We start from the raw sequence: 22,196 nt of genomic DNA on the forward strand, positions 1-22,196 counted from the left end.
TTGAGTTGTCTGAAGATAGTTTTTTTGTTTGTTGTAAATTTAACTATGGCATTGTAAAGTCTAATAAATGTTAATACCAAAGAAACTTAATTAACCAGATTGCCTTCAATACAAGTTTTCTTGTGGGAATTCTAGCTGACTACAAATCTGCTGTGAAATGTGCACTTTTGCAGATTGCCACTTTTGCTAAACTCACTAAGCCTGCAGCTGGAGGATGAAGAGGCTTGTATCATCAGTGTCTGATGACAATACTCAGTTTCCGAGACAAGATCACTTTCTCAGCACCAAAGAGGAATCTTACTCACTTATAGGAGTTTCTTTCACCCCTTTACCTCAGTGTCACTTCATCACCTCTCCCCCTCAACCCCCAAGAGAAAAGTCACTGTTTCAATACTGACACTAATGCAACTATCGGGTGTAGGCAGATGGTGGGTTACTAATTTACAAGTGCTTGACATAGTCCTGAAAAGGTCTGGACCTGCTGGCAAGAAGGAATCTTGCTTAGCCCCTGTTCCCCTACAGGGCAGGGTCTGTAACACTATATCTGAAGAGCCTACAGCACACAGTGTTCAGACATAACCTTGCTTAAGTCAATCTGACACTCTAAAAAAGCACTCAAGAATCCTTTCCAGAGAGCTTCAGAGTACAGACTTTTGCTTCTTTTTCTTCGGTTTTCAGACATCCAACAGATTGAAAATTCAAGCTGTTGTCACACACATTACTCCTTAAAACTCACGAATTTCCTTCATACACATCTCCCCTCCTGGAAAGTGAAATATCTGTGAATTTTAAAAGGACCCTTTCTGCTATTTCTGCTATTTAGCACACAGGCACTTTGTAATATACAGTATGTATCTAATGCATTGTCATCTACACAGTGAGATTCCGCCACCTCTGGGCCACACATTTGATGATCACAGACCCCAAAACTCTTTTCCTGTTAATGTTTGTGATTGTGCTTTTAAGATCTTATGTAAAAAAAAAGCACCACAATTATGAAACTTAAAACAACTGATGCATTAAAATACATTATATTATTAGTTTGTCAAAGGATTTTAGGAACTTGATAGGGGGACGTACTACTGTAAAGTATCCTATTGAGATTTCCTCATGGCTTTTACAGTTTTTTTCATTATCAGATAATTTAAAATTGCAGTTACTTAAATGAAAAAAAAAAACACCAGATGGAAACACAAATCACTAAAATGTATATATGCGCAGCAACTGTTCTGCTATGGAAACATACCGTTCTGAAATTGTGAGCTTGGTTGTCTAAAACTTTTCACAAATGCTGTCTGTCTTGTATTATACTAAATATTGATTGCTGGATAACTCGCAATCATGCAACAAATATGTCTTAAGAAATTACTCTTTCTTAAAAAATAAGACGTGTATTATTTTGTTAAAAAATGTTATGAATCTGTGTAATTTCATACCTTAAACTAAAAAAAAGACCAGAACAGTTTGTTGCAGTGATGAGGAACTTAAATACATGTCTTTTTAGACACACGCATGCAGTACAATACAGTATATGTATAATTTATGCGTTCACATGTGTAGATAATGATTCATTTTTGATCCCAGCCAGTTATATTTGCCCTTGGCATTCTTACCATGTTTTTTAATACAAAATCAGTGGCATATAATACCATGCACATCTGACATTGAATGATAATGTTTTGTTATTCCTGATAATGTTTTAAAATCTGCTGCATAGTCCTCTTCTTTCTCAAATGTATTTTAGTGGTATTCCATGATCTGCTAAATGAATAGTTTCAAATGAACCCTGCTCATTGCCTTATTTTGTAGCTTCCTCGAGCTTTATAGTCCGATCCAAGATTAATTCAATAAGGCTTTATGAGTTAATGAAAAGAAGATTTAAAAACTCTTTGGGTGAATGATTTTATACTGCCTTAGTTAGCATGCAGACTAAGCGTAAATTGAATCATTTTGTTTCTGATGTCTGCATAAAACATATCCTGACAGGAGAAGAGATTGGGTTGTTAATAATTTCTGTTTACTTCTTCCCTTCAAAAATAATGATGACAAATAGTAAAAGTACACTAGAACTGTTTATTAAATCTTTGCCTTTTTTTGACAGATCAGGTGTCTTGGGGATTGTTCGATAAAGACTTAAGGGCTGAATATTTTAAATGATGAATGACAGCCATTGTAACCTGAGCAATATGATGAGACTGTGTTGGGAGTATAACTGTTTTTAAGCACAAAGACAGTATTGACAGACTGTTCAGTGCAGGTTCATATTGGAATCATGATGTCTGTTGTACAGATTGAAAGTCTACACTATGGAACTTCTTGCCAGTTTTTCCATGTGGCACAGATTTCCCATAGTGCTACTTTACTAAACAGCTATCACATCAGAGGATGACAGAGTAAAACATTCTTAACATTCCTTACCCCAGGCCTTAGAGAGTTTTATCTGGGGAAAAAAGAACGTCTTAAAAGCTTTAAAACCATTTATTGTATTTAGACTGTGTCTGGTGAACCTGAAGGCTGGTGATTGCTGTGTTTTCCAATGTAATGTTTCTGTATCTTTGTGGCTACTTCCCAAAAAATTGAATTTAGTGTACTGGAAGATTAAAAGCTCATTCCCTAATGAATGTAAAAATAATTTAATAACAATTCCTTACATTGGAAAATATATCATATATAATACAATTAGAATTACCAAGTGCCTCTCTAATGATAACTAAATGGAAGGAAATAGCACTCCATCCACGCCCCATATTTCCACAGCCTGTAGCTCAAATGTGGCACTTCTCCATCCACAGCTATCAAACACCATGAAAACGAACAGGACAGTCTCAGTGTTACAGCGATGCTCACGAACCTGTTTTGTTTTCTGTTACTGCAGGAGGAGTGTATTTACATGAATTTAACCGAGAAATTGCCCAATTGTCTTCAACCCCCTAAAATTTTATTTAGTTTTCAGAGAGAAAATATGAATGTGATTGAAAAAACTTTGTTTATTTTGCCTTATCGGGAAGTCTCTTAATTTGCTAATTCGGCATGTTTGCCCCCTTTCTGAAAACCAATATAAGTTCCTTTTGGCAGCACACCTGGAACACAAAAAAGTATTCACTAAAGTTCTCGCTTAATAGTAGCACAAACAGGTGGTTTCCTGAATGGCAATTAACTCTGACTAATTAATGTTGTCTTGATCAGGGACCGTAACACTAACCATTAAATTGGTTTCGCCATTAATGTTTCTTTTACCTTTAAGTGCATGTCTGAGAACTAACTCGCCCATTGTAAGTGAAGTGAAAATCCCTTTCATGTTCTCGGTGCCTTTTGACAAACAAAAGTTTCATTAGATGTTGCATTTTTCCGATTTGAAATAGATTACAGTTTCAGATAAAATAAAGGGAACCACATGAATAATTCAAATACTGTGCACCTCAGCCAACTGATTTAAAAAGTAAGGAGAAGTTTGTGGGAGATGTGTTGACTCATTTTGCCTTGGTATGGGGCGACCCACTGGGGCTAAGGATGGCGAAACAGCAGAAGATGATTGTCTGCTGTCCACCTATCTGGTGAAGCCCTGCGAGTCCGTGCTAAATAATTCAGCAGATTTGTGACTGTGAGCGTATGGCGAAAAGGAGTGCTAGGGAGATGTAGAAACAAGAAAACATAAAGATCTCCTGTTCCTTTTGCTAATAGTCCAGCTGTAAACTACAGGGCTGCACTGGGTAGGGGGGGAATGAATTGGAGAAACAAGTCACTTGTTTTCAAACTCTAGTCTATGAAAAACATGAAAAGCAAGGTTCTAACTTTGAATTTATTATTCCCCCCTTACACCTTAGTGATTTTTCTTTCATTTTTTTTATGAAGTTGAAATTATGTGGGAGACGACACTACCCCCCTGCAGTTTCCACGTACTTGTGTCCTGCCCAGATACTTTATGAACACAGAACCTTAGTGCTGCCTTCCCCTTTTGTTCCTTCACCCACACCCCTCATTGCTCCTCTCAAAGCAGGGCCTTGGCTCATTTCACATGGGGAGTTCCAGGCCATTTTTCCTCACTGTGAGTTTCTGAATTCTAAACCAGGCAGGCTAAAGTAGAATTGTATCCGCAACACTGGTTTAGGAAACTGTAAACAATTAACGTCTATCGTTGGGAGACGCTGTTGGCATCCCTGGATTTTGAGACAGTTTCATAAGCTCTAGCCCTCTTCTGTAAAAAAAAACCTGTAATACCTTCCACTTTGGGAACACTTGTTTATTCTTGTGTAATGGAAGAATACAGCGAGTAAAAAAAGCCTAGGGTTAAAATGTTGTCTGACCTTTTCACACCAGTCATTTAAGATAGGAAGCTGTTAACGTTGTGAATGGTGGTTTGTGTTAGGTATAAGGAGGGAAACCTTTTCTTACTTTGATCATTAGAAAATTTAAAAGCAAAAAAAGTTTGCTGGAGTGCCCAAGGCAGTACATTCTTGATGCTGGATCATGTTACAGTAATATTCTGAGCTGCACTGCAGGGGCTTTCAGTCTCTTACTTCTTGCACTGCCTTCCACTGTTCACCCTGGTTAGTGGCAGCCGAACTCTTTCAGGATCTGAGTCAAGCTTTCCCATCAGAGAGATTAGCAAAAACGTTGTATGAAGTAATTGATGCTATCAGTGAGGGTCAATACTACAGAACGTGCACAACTTAATGTGAAAGACAATGCATTGATTTCCTTTCTGCTAAAAAGGGAGAAGAGATTAGAGATGAGTGTAGCGATAGAGATTTTTATAACCTTTATCAACAGAGCTTCCTGACATTGACTGATAAGCATTCGTACAATGCTAATCAGATTACTGTTTATCCTCCAAGATCTTCCCAGAGCTGTCCAGCTGTCTGTCAGCTGTCTAGTTATTGAAACAGTCTTATATAAAATGCTACTGAAAGAAGCCTATTAAAATAAAAATTAAAAGAGCCAGGTGCCAAGATTTGTGTTGTAGTACTTCGTTTTGTATTTATAATTAAAAAATTCTAAATACAGCACACCAGAAGTATGAAATAGTTATAGTTTCAGGTTAGAAAGCCTGGCTTTCTAGTCAGCTGAAGAAGGCTCCACAGTCAAAACATTGTGTTTCTTTTCTTCTCTTTTCAGTATGGAATAAACCTTTACTTGTTACTTTCTGGTTAGCTTAGTTTTATTAGTAGCAAAGATGTAGAATATAAGGAAGCACTCCACACACATTAGATATAAAACATTTCGAAAGAATCTTGTGTAGTTCCAGAATGCCTGCTTTCAAAACCAATTTTGCCTTTTGCCTACGACAACTGCATGAAAAGCAACAGTAAGATACAGTACGTATGAAAGACAGATATGAAACCAATTATTTTGTTTTCTCAAAATAATCCCAGCAATAGTGTTAGTAGTTAGTTGTCTTCATTTTAGGCTTAGTTTGAAGCATTATTGGATGATGCCAAGTTTTTCAGGGGTTACAACATTTCCAGTGTTAACAGCACCTGTGGCTTATCAAATATGTAGTAGTATAAATTCTGTATATCTGCTCCTTGTTGATAAAGTGCTTATGGCCTGCCAGTGAATTTTCAATATTCATAACAAAATCACTGGTCTGTTTGTGAAATGAGTGCTATGACTTTATGGATTTTGTGGTATTACATACAATGACATTTTAAAATGGAGTCAAAACTGAATTTCTGAATATCAAGTACTTGAAAGGTCACAGTCTTTGTTCTATAGTGGTGTGGGTGGCTTCTGACGTTATTATCCGTAATAAACTCTACTAGTGGTGAAAATCTAGACAATAGACATTTTATATCTTTCAAAAGAGTTCCTATTCATTCTCTGTGTAGGTATTAGATTTGGTCCATCAATTAATAAAAAAATTCTCCCTACCTATAATTCTGTGGCTTATATGATAAAAGAACAGTGCATTATAGCAGCAGTGAGTCATAGACACACTCATATGCTATGAATGGTCTGATCTGTTGAAAGATATCTAATATCTGTGGTATTTTTTAGAATGTAGGAGTCACGACTTTAATTTTATTGATGAATAACTAAATGTGAAAATGAAGCTTTCTTAGTCCTTGTGCAGTGTCTTAGGTTTTTCCTCTACTTTGTTTTTTCAGTTCTTCATGTACAGTGCCTTGCAAAAGTATTCAGACCCTTCTCATGGTGGCCCCTTTTGTGAAACTGTAAAATGACGCAAAAAACACTATTCAAAACCTAAAAGCTCAAATGTTCTGAAGACTTTTAGAGTAAGGTAAGTTTGTCACATTAAATGTCAGAGAAAACTAAAAAGAAAAAAATGGAATTTGTTGATTCCTTAAATATTCAGACCTGTGAATTCAGTATTTGTAGGAAGCTCCTTTGGTTGCTATTACAGCCACGAGTCTTTTTAAATAAGTCTTTTCAAACATTTTTCATGACAGATTTCCTCAAGCTCTCTTAAGCTGCTTGGGGATCTGCAGTTTTCAAGTCCTTCTCCACATTTCCAGTGGGATTCAAGTCAGTACTTTGACTGGGTCATTTTGTATTCTTAAGCTACTCTATTCTGTAGCTTTGGCCTTGTGCTTTTTGACCATTGTCCTATTGAAAGGTGAATTTGTGTCCAGTACTAAGTCTGCAGCAGACTGAAACAGGTTTTCCTGTAGGATTTACCCATTCTTAGATCTGTCTATTTTTTCTTCAGTCCTAGCAAGCTTTCTAGTCCTTCCTTAAGTTTAGCATTCCTGTTGGAGGGTGTTGCCACCACCATGCTTGAGTGCTGGGATGGTGTTGACTGGGAGATGTCCAGTGTTGGAACTGTGCCTAACATCTAGACCAAAAAGGTCTAATTTTGTCTTCTCTGACCATGACATTTTGTGCCACATTTTTCTAGGATCACTCAAGATATTTTGCAAATTCCATACAAGCTTTGAGATGGCTTATTTCTTAGTCACGTCTTTTTTTATGCCACTCTGCCCAACAATCTAGGTTTGTGAAGTGTTCTGGATCCTGTTGACAGTGCGATTTTTCCCATCTCAGCCATTTAAACAGCTCTTTCAAATTTGTCGTTGTCCTCTGAGCGACATCCCTCAGCAGGGAAGAAGAATGGTATTAAAATAAAAATACAGTAATTATTTGGAAAATGGATAGACTGGATTTTATAAAAAGAACATTCCAAGGAACTTAAGAAGAAATATGGCACAGTGGTGCACTGGTTAGCATTACTGCTTTGCTGGGTTATGGGTTCTTTGCTCTGGGTTAAATCCCAAAAGTGTGACCTGTGCAGAGTTAGTATGTTCACCCCGTATTTGCATGGGTTTCCTCTGGGTGCTCGCTCTGGGTGCTCCTGTTTCCTTACAAAAGTCCAAACACATACTGGTACTGTAGGTTAATTGGCTTCTAGAAAATTGGCCCTGGTGTGAGTGCATGTCTGTGTGTCCCCTGCGATGGACTGGTATCCCATCCAGCATGTATCATGCCTTGTACCGGCTGCTTGCCACGGAAGGCTCTGATTCCTCTGTGACCCTGTATTGGATAAAGCCTTTAAGAAATGGATGGATCGACTTTAAAATGTGTAGCCTATTATTATGGCTGTTCATTTTGTGGCAGGGCAATAAAAAGCTCACTCTAGTTACAGTAAGTAAAGTGCATTGATTGGTTTTTAAAGTGTAGGTTTTTTTTTCGTCAGTAGCAAATTAATTTTGATCTAAACCAAACCTTGGCTGTTACTGTTTGCATTTGTTAAATGTGTTCACTTAGCAGCTCATAAGACTTTTCCAGTTTTTCTTTTGGCTCATAAGGACTTTGTACATTTTCTCACCTCCATCTTTCCCAAATACCCACACACATCATACCTCACAGACTTAACTAGTCCTAAAGTGACAGTATTCATACATACTGTTAGAATATGATTGGCATTTGTAAGATTCATACAAATAAATTACTTATTTAATTTTCGTAATCTTCATATGGTAACAATAAATATGTGAAATGTAATACAGAAGAGCTTTTTCCAGACCCTGTCTTAAGGAAGAATTTGTTTTGAAATTTAACATTCCATTTTTGAAGAGTAACCACCTCTCTTCTGTTGCCTCTGAATCCAGTTGTTCACAGTTTCCATTATTTGGTTTTTCTAAATTTCTAAACCATAATTTTAGAATAGAGTGTTAAAAAATTATAGTATACGTCAATAGTTAACATGTTGTTGTTGCAATGTACCAGTCAATAACAGTTTTCCCACAAGAAAAGATGAAGAAGTGAAGTGAGTTATGCCACAATTAAGTAAAAGTCAGTGAAGAAGTAGCCCAATGTTGTTTAATAAAGAAAGAAATGTGGAAGGAGTAAGAAAGTCCTCATCAGATCTCAGAAACTAAGCCAGGCTGCGTCTGGTCATTATTGAGATGTGTGACTTCAAAGGGAAATTAAGTTGTTAATGTACTGTAAGTGGTGTTAGTGGACCAATTACCCACTAAAGGAGGTGCTGTCCTTCAGGTCAGATGTCAAACTGAAGTCCTCACTGCTTGGCCATACACAATCCAGTGGCAATGTTCATAACGTTAGGAGTGTAACATTGGTATCTAGTACAATTCTTTTTTTTTTCAGTTAGGCCTTCCTGAATTTAATCCAGCAGTTGAGCTACTGTAATTTTCCCATGCTCCACACATAAGATGGTGTTCTTTAGTGTATATTTCCCATGCTTTCCTTTACTTACAATAGGTGAAGGTTTATCTTATTCCCATCTGTCCATGTAACACTGTTGCACACTTATTGGGAAGTGCTTCGATATGCAGCATGAGCAAAACACTAAACATGTAACCAATGCAGACAAGGAGTTCATCAGAAGACAAGACTGGTCTTGTCAGTCTTGAGAATTAAATTGAATGAGTGTGCATTATACAGTATATGCTAAGAAAGTAACCTCAAAAACTGGCAAGAACTCACAGTGGCCACAGAAAAAACATTTCATATAATTCCACGAAGGGTTGGGGAGCTTAATGGGTCACTAACTTCAAGCAGTTATTCCCTCAAAGGGATATGAAACCATTAAAGCTCTGGATTTTGCTCAAAGAGAATGTTTCCCCATACCTATGGTCACTTGAAATCATTAGGTAGAGCACAAAGTATGTTTTGGTTTTAATATGATCAAATGTTTCTGTGGAATTACCAAAAAATAAAACAGACAATATATTGTACCTTTATATTAATCTCGTGATCACATGTACAAACTGATATAAAGCAAAAATTACAGTTTTGATTTGGGCTGTCCCAATGTGTTTGAAGGGCACTGTATTTAAATGAGTGATTCCTCAATTTGGAAATTATTTCACACTTCTTTTGAAATGCTCCGTATGCACAACCACGTTCTAATCTTCCTTCGGTGGTCCATGCTAGTCTATTGATGAAAAGAGAATTGTTTGAACAGCATGATGAATTGAAGTATTTCTAACCTTGAAAGAGTGTAAATGAAGTGATAAGCTGCATTCAGCATACTTTCAGCATACACAATTACAGGGCAGTGGTGACAAAGCAGAACGGGAAAGGTAATCAGTTACCAATCATTTTTGTCAACGAGTGGTTTACAGGACCAGCCTGAACATTTCAACAGACACCCTAAGCTGCTTTTTAAGTGAAAAGGAAGTTCTAATTGTATGCATTTATTAAAAGCCAGAATCTGATTTATTTATGGACATAAAAGCAGGATTCAGCGATGCCAGTAGAAACATGTGTAAATGCCTGAATTATGACATTCCAAATGAGACCTGAGAAGTATACATCCACCGCCAATGCCCACAGGCTCTACATGTAAGCTCTGCTCTGCCCCTTCACAAATTCATCACAAACACTTTGCTCTCTTAAGAGTGTTCACGGAATCAATGCCTAGACATAGGTGTCCTCCACTGAGCCAAAAGATCAGCTGTTCTTGTGAAGATGAGATCAAACAGGCAAATTCCGCAGATTCCTTCAGAGTGGAAAAGTTTCAAAAAAAGAGATGTTACTAATTAACATTGTTTTTTAAGCTACCTTTTTAGCGTGGTATTGAAAGTGGCAGCTTGAAAATGCATTTAATAGAGCTTTAGTTTGATATTACTGTATATGTGTGTCACGGTTAATCACTACAGTGCCTGTAACCCCATCCATTCTCTCCAGTTCACATTGAGCTCAGGCACCTCGTGATTTACATTTTAAGCACTGTGCATGATGCCATTTTACTTCGATGAGGTTAGAATGTAAAAGCCTTGTCCCTGCTCAGTATTCCTTTATTAACGTTTTTGGTGATCCTTTGCTTGTAACACTGAGTCCTGTAATAAATTACAATGAAAGCTGGCATGCTGAGAAATAGCTGTTGAGAACAACCTATGCCACAGGGCATGCTGTTAAGAGAGGTTGCATTAGGTTTAAAACATAATGTTCTTTTACAGTTTTATTCCAGTGCTATAAACCCTTACAGAGTGTTTTAATTTCTCTGTTTTATTGATGTAGTTCGCCAACATGTTTTATTGTTGGGAGTTTTCTTTTCTCACATACTGTAAATCAGGTTCACAGAAATTTTTAGTTAAAGGTGTCATTGCAGAGTGATCTTTATAAAAAATATGCAACACAAAAGGGGTTGTAAGGTGTATGAATATACTCAGAACGTGTAATATACTGAAGTGTTATCAGAAATGTTTTTATTATTATGGTATAATGCTTGAGAAGAAGTGTGTATTTAGTTTGGAACAACCGCTTTGGAAAACAGTGTCTTATGTGACAGACCCCAGACAGTCAGGCTTGTCTCTGCTTCGGAGATTCTGTCCCTTTTACTTTTAGGATTTATTTCTCGAGAGATTCAGTAAACTGACAGCCTCCTTTAAATGACTCTCATTGAACCCCAGCACTTACGGATCCCATGAGTGTACATGTATTGTAACGCGTACAATCAACAAATTGTGAGACTTCAGAGCCGAGGGAGTCAGCAGTGTGGAATGTTTAGGGAGTTCTGATGTGGGTTTAGGAGTGTGAATGCTTACAGGTATAATTGGAAAGAACCCCAAAGAGGGAGGAAAATGTGATGCAGCGAGAGATGTACAAGGACACACTTTTTATGTCAAAGTCTATGAAATTTCATTTTAAATTTAATGCCTAGATGGAAGAGTGTGATGCCTTTTCTTCTGTCGAATCTGTTGTATTCTTGTCTTTAACAATTGCTTTAAGGGAACTGATATTAAAGATTCCATCTGCTGTAAGATTTTGATTTATTTCTAATGAGTGAAGTGTCTGTGAGCACAGAAGGAAGGTATCTGGTACAAAATCGAACCCAGTTGTGCCACGCTTTAATAGCTGGAGGTGATTAGAGACATTTTCTCCTAATTAAGAGGATTCACAATGTAGATGTACTCACTGTGTTTTTTTTCTATTACAGCCACAGCAAGTGGTCCAGAAGAAACCGGCTCAGGTATGTTTTTGACAGAGTTAACTCCCACCCTGCTCTCTAGTACCTCTGTACCACTCCACACAATTATCTTTATAACAAGTTATTTTTCATCTGGGGCTTCTTGTTACTATAGAATTCATCTGCAAAGTGACGGATCCAGTGTTTTTCTGGAAAGTTGAGTCAGAAAAGACTGCTGCTTTGTTAGCATCTGAGAAAAGGAAAGGCAAAGAAAGAAGAATAGGGAATGAAGGGTACTGTTGCGAAAGATGATGTTTCTCAGTGCAAGGCGAAGGAGAAATGAAAACACTTTTTACAAGCAGAACGTGTGGGTCAAAGGGACACTTTGGGGGGTTCGAGTGACAGTATGTGAGGCAGTGATTAGATTAGTTCTGGCTTTCCTTGTTTTGAAAACCATCAGCAGTATGAACAGGACCTTATACAGTTTGTCTGGAATGGTGTGAGGAAATTATGACACCTTGTATAAACGTGAGAACTGCATAGCGGTGTATTGAGGATGATAAAAATTTCTGTATTCTGAGAAATCTTTGCCTTTTCTACCCTTCAATATACCTGTACAAATGGCTGAACCATGTAGGAGTCCAACTTAATTTTGAAACTTATCGACAAAAGTACTCACGCCACACTTCTCTTCTTTTAATTTCCGTGGAGTTTTTCTCCGTTTCTCCAGTCCGTTCATCTTCCAAGCCAGTCCGCAGTCCATTCTCGCAATCCTTATTCAATCTGAGTTCCAAAATCAGTGAAGTACCACAAATCCGCGTCATATCCAAATCACGCAACCATAAATCGTAATCCTTTATCTCTTCTGTTAATCCGTTATTCTTCAATCTACACAGACACTAACCTGATTCCTCTATCTCCTCCAAAATGGATTCACCTACTGGCTTCCATGCTGGTTCACTGTTTCCGGGCAAATATATTTTGTTTCCTGACAGGACTCACCTGTGTCTCATTGTTTTTCGGAATAAGCCCTTTCCATCTGTGGGTCAGCTGGTTTCTCTTGGTGGCCATCTTGCTCAGGTCTAAGTTGAGTATATTGAGCAGATCGTTCCTGAAATACCTGTCCTGGATGACCCTTCCCCTGGTCATCTTACACCTTTGCATTAATATAGTTTTAGGTTGAGAATGTATTTTTTAAACACATATTCCTTTGATAAAAATACAATATGTGAATAATCTTTTAATTGGATATCTGGTGTAGTATTTCCAGGGTGCTGACTCTCTGGTCCTACGTTAACTCTCCAAAAAAGAAAGTGACAGTTACATTCTTTTAATGGCAAGTAAAACCACCTGTCGGTTTTACAATAGCCCAAGAACATTAGTACAGACGCTGTAAAACTAACAGTAATAATAGGGGTATCAAAGGCAGCAGTCACACTGTAATTCGTGGCTGAACAGTGAACCAGATGGGGGCTGTAAATCCGACAACCTGAGAACTTTTCTTTAATTTTCGGAAGCCCAGTTTTGTGATTTAAAGATATCTTTACACCAGCAATTGAGTAGCAACACACGTACTGCCTTATTGAAGTGTTTCTCTTGTTTAAATCTCTGCTTGCTTTTTTCAGATTAAATCTTAATGAAATACAGAGTCTGAGATCTCAGTTCTGTCATTTCTTTAGTTATGTAATGTTTAGTACAGTAATGATCTCTCACTTTTGTTTGCATAGTTAATTGCCATTTGTTTCTTCAGTCATGTTGTTTGAATTTTATTATAAAAATATCTTTTTTTTACACACCAGAAACAGAACAAAAAAGAAGTGCAGATAGCTTCCCAACATTAGATAATAAAAAGATTCGTGATTACTATTCAGACCAATATATATATTTCACTTGTTTTAAATCACATCCTTAAGTATATTATATTTTATGGGTATTTGGAATACAACCAAACAAACAGTTTATGAAAAGGAGAAAACTTCCCAAGAAGAAGTTTCCTTCCTCACAGATTTGTTAGTCCCAATAGTGCTAAGAACCTAAGAATGCTTCCAAAGAGTGGGGGCCATTTAGCTTGTTTGCTTTTTAGTATCTGTTTATTTGGGTCATAGTGTCAGCTTTAACATCATGGCTCGATAGCTTGTTTCATAATTCCACAGCCCTTTTGTGCAAAGAAGTGCCTCTTATTCTCAGTTGTGAAAATAAAATGTGTAAGGTGGGCTCTGTATGTTTGTTTTTTAGAATGGTTTGAAATGGTTTTGAGTTGTGTGGTGCTCAGGGGTCTTCAGAGCTGGAACCCATAAAAATGTCACTACTTCCACGTTGAAAGGCTCTTTTATCTTACTTTCTTCAGACCTTTTTTTCTCAGTGGATAAGCGTGCTTGACCCGGAAGCTGCAACCTGGCCTTCCCACATAGCTGAGCCCTAATGAGGGGTAGGCTGCAGCTAGTTACTATTTCAGTCCTTCTCATTTACTTCAAAGGGAATGAAAGCATGTGGGACCAGGGTATAAACAAGTAGAATTACGCTACTGAAGGAGGCTGTTGTTATGGCTATTACTTATCATTTTTCATGATGATGTAAATTAATAATAGGTCATGTAGTCAATGTAGAAGCCATTTTCTGCATACCTGTATCTTCACAGGACCTCTTTGGAAGGCAACATAATTCCTTCTTCATGTAATAGCTTGAACAGCAAAAAATTGCTGGAGAGTGTTTGTCTTTTTTTTTAAAGCATGGGAGATATCCCAGATATTTTTCATTGAGCAGATGTGCTAAAAGTGAAGAAAACTGAGTGGATAATATTGCTTTTTGTAGTGCGGGAGGAAAGGACCGCCAGACTGTTGGATCACAAGAGTGTCTTTTCAATTCGGTATGAGTGTGAATTATGTACAGCATGAATGATCCACTCAAGAACAAGGAGAAATGCATAAAACTAGGCAAATGTGTTGCAGTGTATACCTTTGTGCATTTAATCTTTGAAAGAGTTTTTTATTCTAATCTCTTTCTTACACATTACTGTTTATAATTACTACTACAAATTATATGAAACTAATACCATGTACATTCTTTTAATGTGTACACTGTTTTTGAAGACTTCTTCCCTGGAATTGTTTGTTTCAGTTAAAAGTAGTTTATTTTTTCAGGTCTATTTTTTAAATTAACATCTATATTATTATATAAATATAAAAATAGTTTTTTGTAATTGTCAAATGTCCACCCAGTGTTTAAGTTTAATACATTTTCTACTCTTGATACAAGTGACTAATGAAATACAGTACACTGAGACACATAATAGTTTGTCCCCCTGTGTATCATCAGGTAATCATTAAAAAAAATGTAACTTGTTTATAGTGTACACCACACTACTAAAACCTGTTACAAAGTTTCCCTTTTTTTGTTTAAAAAAGCTTCTTTAAGTGAGCAGAAATATTTCTTTCTATCCAATCGTTCCATTAAATTCAGAATGATGACCCTGCTTTAAAACAGATTCTGATTTAGAGCACAAAATGTTTAGGTATTGCAATAGTTATGAAGTATTAGGCTGTGGACAAGCAAGCCTCCAAATAGATAATTCATTTTTATTTGAGTAAACTTAAATACGCTTTTCTATGTCCAAGTGAAATAAAAATGCTTTTCTCAGTACGAGGTGAAGATGTTATGTACTTGCTGTCTCGTGTTTTCAGCAGCTGCTGTATGAGTTATTTACAATGGTGCAGTCATCATTTGTTTGCACCAGTTGCAGCATAGTCAAGTGAGATCCGCTGAAATTCGAGTGTCCATGATTGGCAGTGATACAGAATTCCTTTGTTAAATAGTCTCAAACTAAATAAAAGATCTGCATCACATTATTTTTGTACAAAGCAATAGACATTACATTACCTCACGGATTCTAAATGTCTTATTTACCTAATGTAGAATACCATAAAGAGAAAGTCTTTTATATTTAATAACATACGAAAGGGGTTTCTGTGATGAACCATCTTTTCCATGAAATGCATTCAGTGCAGTGTCTTATTAAAGAGGATGGCTGCACTCACAGCCCTACTGTCGGAACTCAGGCCTGCTCTCTGCACACTAGACCTGAAATGTTAGCCCCCTGCTGTAAATATCTGCGACCCTGGGTTAAGTAGAGACCACGGTTCTTGTCATCCTTGTTTTTCCAAATAACCAAAAGCAGACTTAACAGCAGTGCTGTGAAGTCTCATGGCTTGATGCAGCTTCATTAATATTTTTAACCTGTCCTCAATGCATTTTGAAGCATGTGTGTTTCCTGGATTTATACTCTCCCTTTTCTCGCTAAAAAAAAAAACGTAACTTTTTTTTTTCTTTTTTAAGATGATGGAAAACCTTTTGAACAGAGGATTGCAGAGTGGAGCCCTGTATGATTAAAGCATTTTTTCTTCCATTCTGCTCTTGTACAGCAATGTCACACATGGTAGCATTTAGCAGCTCCTTCACAGCTGAAGTGTCTGAAACAGTAATGAATGGAAGTTTGGTCATATAATGCAGACAAGCTTTAATGCAGCCTTTACTGAATGGCACACTGCAGTAGCCTGGGAAAGGAAGAGAGTTATAAATTGTGTCAGCTAGCCGCCCAGACAAAATGAATCCATGTGGAAAATCAAATCTATTTCGCTATAAAAACTGGGGAAAGCTGTTTTTGGAACACTTCACAGCAGCTACTAGAAAAGAGGAACCTTAAAGTAAATACCTTTTAAGTGAGATTAAAAGCTACATTTGTAATGGTTCTAATGGTGAAATCTCAGCAGTTCCATTTTCAGTGTATTAGTGTATTCAGTGTAGGAGACATGCAACTGAAGTGGGAATAGAAAAATGCCGTAGGTGGCCTTTTTAAGAAGTCAATAAACTGCTTATCTGTTGCTGTTTAGAAAAGTGTTTATTGGTTTTCCCTATTCCAGACTAAATCAATCAATAAAGATCATATTGTATCTAGATTTTGAATAACAAATCAGTTACTATGACTTTTATCCTCCTTCCACACACTGGAGCTGGAAGTATTGTGCATATGTTACATTGAAAAACTACTACTGTTTTTTTCCTTCTGGGACTTCACTTTATTCTTCTTTAGCCATGTAAATGCTAAACGTTCAGATGCCAGCTGAGAATAGACATAACAAATGAAAAATAAATTAACTTCAGGGAGCTTAACAACCACGTTGTTAAAGCAGGTTTGACACATAATCTAAACCAGGGGTTCCCAACAATGGTCCTGGGGACCACCACACCTGCTGGGTTTTGTTCCAGCCAAGCTCTTTACTTAATTGAATCCTTAATTGAACTAACAAGTTGCCTGACTGGAACATTTGAGGATTTATTTTTTCTAGCCAGACTTCGGCAGTCTTAAGTTACTTGTGAAATGCATTAGCTAAAAGGCAACCTCCCACATGTTCAGGAACAGAAAACACCTGAAGAGTTCGAAAGAAGCCTGTTGTTTGGTGTGATAAATTAATTGTGAAATGGAGGGCTAAGCTGAAACAAAAATCAGAGCCGTGTGGGTCCCTAGAACCAGGGTTGGGCACCCCCTATGTAAACCATTAACTATTAGAGGTGGAAGAGCGGTTGTGAAAAATACTTACTCTTTGAATACAGAAAATAGACATTTTTAGGACCACTTTAAGATGTTCTCTTTCTATTAAACCATAATCCTAGAGGTGTTGCCACAACTGTTTCTCCGAATACATGAGTACAAATGAGACTTGAACTCACTTTAAATACTTTGTAATGTAATTATTCTAACTAGAGCAATATACCCATAGGTTTTATTACTGTGACGTATTTACAAATTATGTGCTTTATTACATGAATCATTTTGATATATAAGAAGTTGAAAATACCCAACTGTAGTGATTTTTAACATAAAAAATGATCAGGAAAACACACAATACGTGCCTGTGTGGCGGGACAAGAAGGACTTGTTTCATATGTACTGTACCTTTGCAGCTCTAAATTTATCTAGCTTTGAGGATCTGAAATGCCGCAAAATTATTATTAAAAATAGGGTGTATTAATTTTTTACGTCTGTACGGAAACTTTATTTTCATTTGCCAGTGTCATGAAAGAAACATTTTTACTCAGTGTTTTCAAGGAGTGACTCAAGATGTCTGTCATTTTCTTAAATGATCCCTGTTTCAGTGGGGAATGAAGTAAAGGATTATAGTTGCATCAGTATGGAAATGCCTTTCCAGTGCTCTGGGTCTCTTTTATGTGCATGTGTGTGCGTTTAGGTAGGAGGTGGGAGTTCTAAAATAGCCATGATGTAATAAAAGGAAGCAATGTTAACAGTCAGGGGAGAGGGGAGGTGGGGCTGTTATTGTTTGAAAGTGAAGAAAAATCCAAATCCCAACTCTTGCTCTGATTTTTTGTAGGAAGAAGAGGCTGAAGAATCTCCCGAGGACGATTAAGTAACCACAGCATTTTACCTCTACCTCATTCAGCTGTCAGGTCTTTCAAGGGAAAAGACACTACCTTGACCACTTATTTTCTATTTCTACGGTCTTTCTACTTTTTTTGTTTTGTTTTTTTTTTGTTTGTCTGGGAAAATCACACACAAACAACCTCAAAGCAAATGTAAGAAAGAGTGTCTGTAGCACAGGGAAACAGGTTGAAAAATACAGCCAATCAGTACTGTGTCTTTTTCTTAACCTGCTAATAGACTTTATTGGACTACTATGTGGAAGGCAAACGAGCAGCTTAAACATAGAGTCTGGCTTAGTCATTCAGAAACTTGAAACATGTGGTCAAGCTCCCGAATTGCCAGTAGAGGAACCTTAAACAGCCTGAGAAACCCACTGCCTATAAATCCCCTGCTGTAGACCACCAAAGACATGGGAAAGAGACAACCCCCTTCTGTTTTAGATGATCATTTTATTATTATTATTATTTAAACAAGTCATTTTAATTTCCTCTGAGTTTAGAATTAACTTAGAACTGACCAATCACTTTTGACAAATCTAGACTCAAACAACACTTTATGTATATTCCATAAGAAAAAAGATGAGCATGCACCACAATATCCAGTATATATTTAGATACGTATTACGATGCATGAATTTGTATGCCTTTTACTTCAGTCATTATGTATTTTTACTATAGCGTTTTGTGCTCAAAGCTTTGATTCCGAAAGTGAAATACATGTGAACATTGGTTAATGCTTATAAAACTTGCCCAGTCTGAATATACGTTCACAGGACTTATTTTAGAAAGTGTCATCGGCAATCAGATATTTCAGTAGGCAAATATCTCTCCATGACAGTGCAGGCTACTCATCCTAAGGCCACCGAAGGTGAAAAAAAAAACTAATTCAAATTTTAACAGAAGGCGGCAATTTTATTTTCATAAACTTGAAAACAAAAAGTATATTTTTATGTGTAAATGAGAGTGCACTATTGCAACATTCATGACGTGCTTTAAATGAAAATAGGTAATTATTACAGTGTAATGCAAGTTGTTTTTGTTCTTATGGAGCTACAAAAGAGAATCAGGAATTTTGTTTCAGAAGGGGCTTATACATGGAGTTACAGATACTGATTTATGTGCTCAGAGAGGTACCAGTCACAGTTAGCCTTGTTGTCAACACTATATCTATGTGCTGTGTAGCTCATCAACAGAACTTGTCATGTCTATTTACAAAAACCCTCTGCACCTGAATATTGGATCTGAAATGTGTCCTTGAGTTTATCATCATTCATTATGCTTTTGTCACAGAAGAATAGAAACATAAACAGTAGCAGCTACAAGACATTGCTATTGTTATTTTCCTAATAGTTAACAAAGATGGAAAGATATTTTGATTTTCATATGATTTAAATTGACTGCTACTCTGTGACACAAAATTACTAGACTAAAACAATTAGCCTCCATATGAAGTCTAAGCTCTGTTAGATGCACTGTGCTCTCAGTACAATAATTTGTATGTAACTCTGAGGTTCTTTGAAAACGTCAAACACTATTCCCCATTGCTTTTTTCCTTGTTGCCACTGTAGGGCAGAAAGTGGGAATTGCTCTTTTTCACAGAAAGAAAAGAAAATACAGGATTTAGAGGTGGAACCATTGTCAAGAGACTTAGGCAGGGCTGAGGAAAAAACATCTTAGATGTCATGAGAGATATTTTCCAAATTGAGGGGAACAGGACGGGCATCTCAAAAACGTTAGGTAAAGATGAACACTGCCAGCAGAATAATCCTGATAATTAATGTTTAATTACAAGGCTCTTGCTTCAGATTTCCAATTACTTCATTCAAAGGGAATCACATGTTGTCAGCACTATCTCATGCAAACAAAGCACATTTTACCTCAAGACACACTTTATTCCTGAATTCAGTGATTACATGGAATAGGAAGATTTTTTACCATAAGTTTTCTCTGACCATTCTTCCAGAATGCAATATGTATAATTTCTCCTTCACACCAGCACTTTTCAGCAGTTGATGCAATATTACTCCACTATTCCAGACTACCTCTGATTTCTTCAACAAGTAATACAGCCTGATGAATACATGCTGCTATACACAAGACAATGTAGGAAATAATTATGGGCAGGTAATCACTGAGATCTGGGGCCTTTATTTCTCTATGTAATTCAGATGCAGCTAAGGGAAAAAGTACTGTTTTTTTTAACTTTTTTACATTAGCACTACTTTATATCTAACTGATCTAACACGACACTTACCTTCCATTCTGCGCAAATTATGACTTCTTTTGACATGTTTTTTAACTTGAATATATTTTTGTACTGATTTACACAATAGTATCTAAGGATCATGTGCTTGTGTGACACTACATGAAATAATTTTAGCTGTAATGTCTTTTTGTTGTTTTTTTTATGTTTTTTTGTTTTCTGAAAATATTACTGTCCACATTTGTACCTCAAATGAACTGTTGAAATGAAAATGGACTAATAATCAATTGACAAAGACCTACCTCCAGTCTCAAAAAGGAATGCATTTTTTGTGTTACTTTCAGCATTAGTTTGGACACCTTTTAGGACTGCAACCGATCCCTAATCAAGGTATTTTTGTAACAGAAAACAAGTACATTTCACTTGTGGGGAAAAAAATAAACCTTCAAAGAAACTTGAAGCTTTGCAGGTTGGGAAAAGATAGGCTTGGCTTTTGTATATTGCTTTCATAAATATGTTTTAAATTGGTAGAGATTGAGATATACTTGATTAGCGGTTTCGTGTACCTTACACAAATGTGATTTTCTTTTGTAATATGGTTAAACCAGATGTATTTTAAATGCTTCTTATGTAGAATTTGATTCCACTTTCTGCTTGTCAACTTTTTTATTGTTAACATTGTTTTATTATAACTGGGCCAGGTAGTACTGGGTAGTACCTCAGGTTGAGCTTTTAACAGCTGGGCCTCAGTCCTGAGCCAGCTTACCACCAAAGCCTACTGGCTTCTTTATTGAGGTATCAGGTAAAATCAAACGTAAAAGAAAACAACTTGTGATGCCTCCCATACATGTTGTGGTGCACATAACTGAATTTAATACCATCGAGGTAAAGATGTTCTGATTTCAGAGCTCCAACCATTCTGGATTTTACTTCATGGATACTTGAGTTTAAGAAAAGCCTTTAAGCTTTCGTTACCTCATTGTTGGTTGAATGCATGTCCAAGGAAGCCACTGTTTGATGTTTGTTCAGGCTTTTAGCTCTGGGAGTCTTAATGAAGTTCCAATATCATGTTATAGTACAATCGAATACACATTACTACCTCTAAAAAGGGCCTACTGTTACCTCATTTTCAAACAGAATAATCTTCTTAAATGCATGTGGCCAAGAGAACAGGGAGAACACCATAAAATTTTATATATATATAGTTTATTTTTCTGGGGGATGAATTTTATAAGACTGTTCTTCCCTGCCTTTAGGTCACTGTTAGGTAAGTCTGGACATTTTAACTTTAAAAAACGTTATGCAATATACCGTAGTTGCATTAGCAGGAGAAAAGTTGGAAGTGCTTCATTGCTGTTTTTTTTTTCTTTAAAACAATCTTTCTTTTGCCTCTATACCCGTTTGATTGTTTTCTAACTTTATGGCTTTCACTGTTCACATAGAGTTGCTGTCTTTGATTACGCTTTGAATCGCTTGCTTGTTAAAAGAATCTTTTAATGGATTATCACAGACTTGTTCAGCACAATAAACTTAATACCCTCTGTGCTCCCTGTGGTGTGTGACTCCTATTTTTTTTCCCTTGCAGTCAGGTTGGGAATACAGGCAGTGTATGAAAAACATTAACCTGCTCTCTTGTGTGCAAACTGCCTCACATCCAGACATTGTGGTACCTCCTAGGATAATCAAGCAGAAGACATAACCTTTGTTGATCAGTGGCGATTAAAAAAAAAATCATCTGTAATCAACCATATGCTTCATAGCTGTTCTTAATGTCTGGCTGCTTTTGATTAGGGATTATTAATGTACATTTTTCTTACCTAATCAAAAAACATTGCATATACACTCTTGAAGGGGTACTTTAGCAGTCTTTTGTCTCTTACTGAGGTTCTTTGCCTGTGATTATCAAGTCACTCCTGTGTGATTTTAAATCACAATGAATCACATTGTTTTCTGAGGGTCTATCTTCTGTAATAGAATTATATTTTAAATGGGAGTAATCCTAGGTTATCATTTCATATCCTAAGATATCATTTCATTTCGAGGCATTCCGATGTTACAGTTCTACATTGCGCTTCGGAAGCATAGTGGATAACTGAACTCATAATAAGTCCCTGCTGCAGACACTGTTGTTGTACCTTGGTTACAGAGATTCGACTAGCTGTGGCAGCATGTGTAGGAAAAAAAAGGAAAAGGAAAAAAAACACAACATTGGAGCCTTCTTCAGTG

The 22,196-nt window shown here is 36.7% G+C and overlaps 1 protein-coding gene across 2 annotated transcripts in view; it reads left to right on the top strand.

Moving 5' to 3' along the window:
- Positions 1 to 21,518, top strand: part of hmga2 (high mobility group AT-hook 2) — a 71,167-nt gene extending 49,649 nt beyond the window's left edge. The window contains exons 4-6 of one of the 2 annotated variants that reach the window (XM_088644655.1): positions 11,366 to 11,398; positions 17,719 to 17,754; positions 20,315 to 21,518. In XM_088644655.1, the coding sequence (XP_088500781.1) occupies positions 11,366 to 11,398; positions 17,719 to 17,754 (69 nt within the window). In that variant the 3' untranslated portion in view covers positions 20,315 to 21,518. Of the gene's footprint in view, positions 1 to 11,365; positions 11,399 to 17,718 lie in introns of both variants that reach the window. The other variant, XM_088644654.1, reaches the window with a different exon arrangement.
- The last annotated feature ends 678 nt before the right edge of the window (positions 21,519 to 22,196 follow it).

This window comes from Lepisosteus platostomus, chromosome 9, assembly GCF_059453375.1.
Source record: "Lepisosteus platostomus isolate fLepPlt1 chromosome 9, fLepPlt1.hap1, whole genome shotgun sequence".
Classification (NCBI taxonomy): Eukaryota; Metazoa; Chordata; class Actinopteri; order Semionotiformes; family Lepisosteidae; genus Lepisosteus; species Lepisosteus platostomus.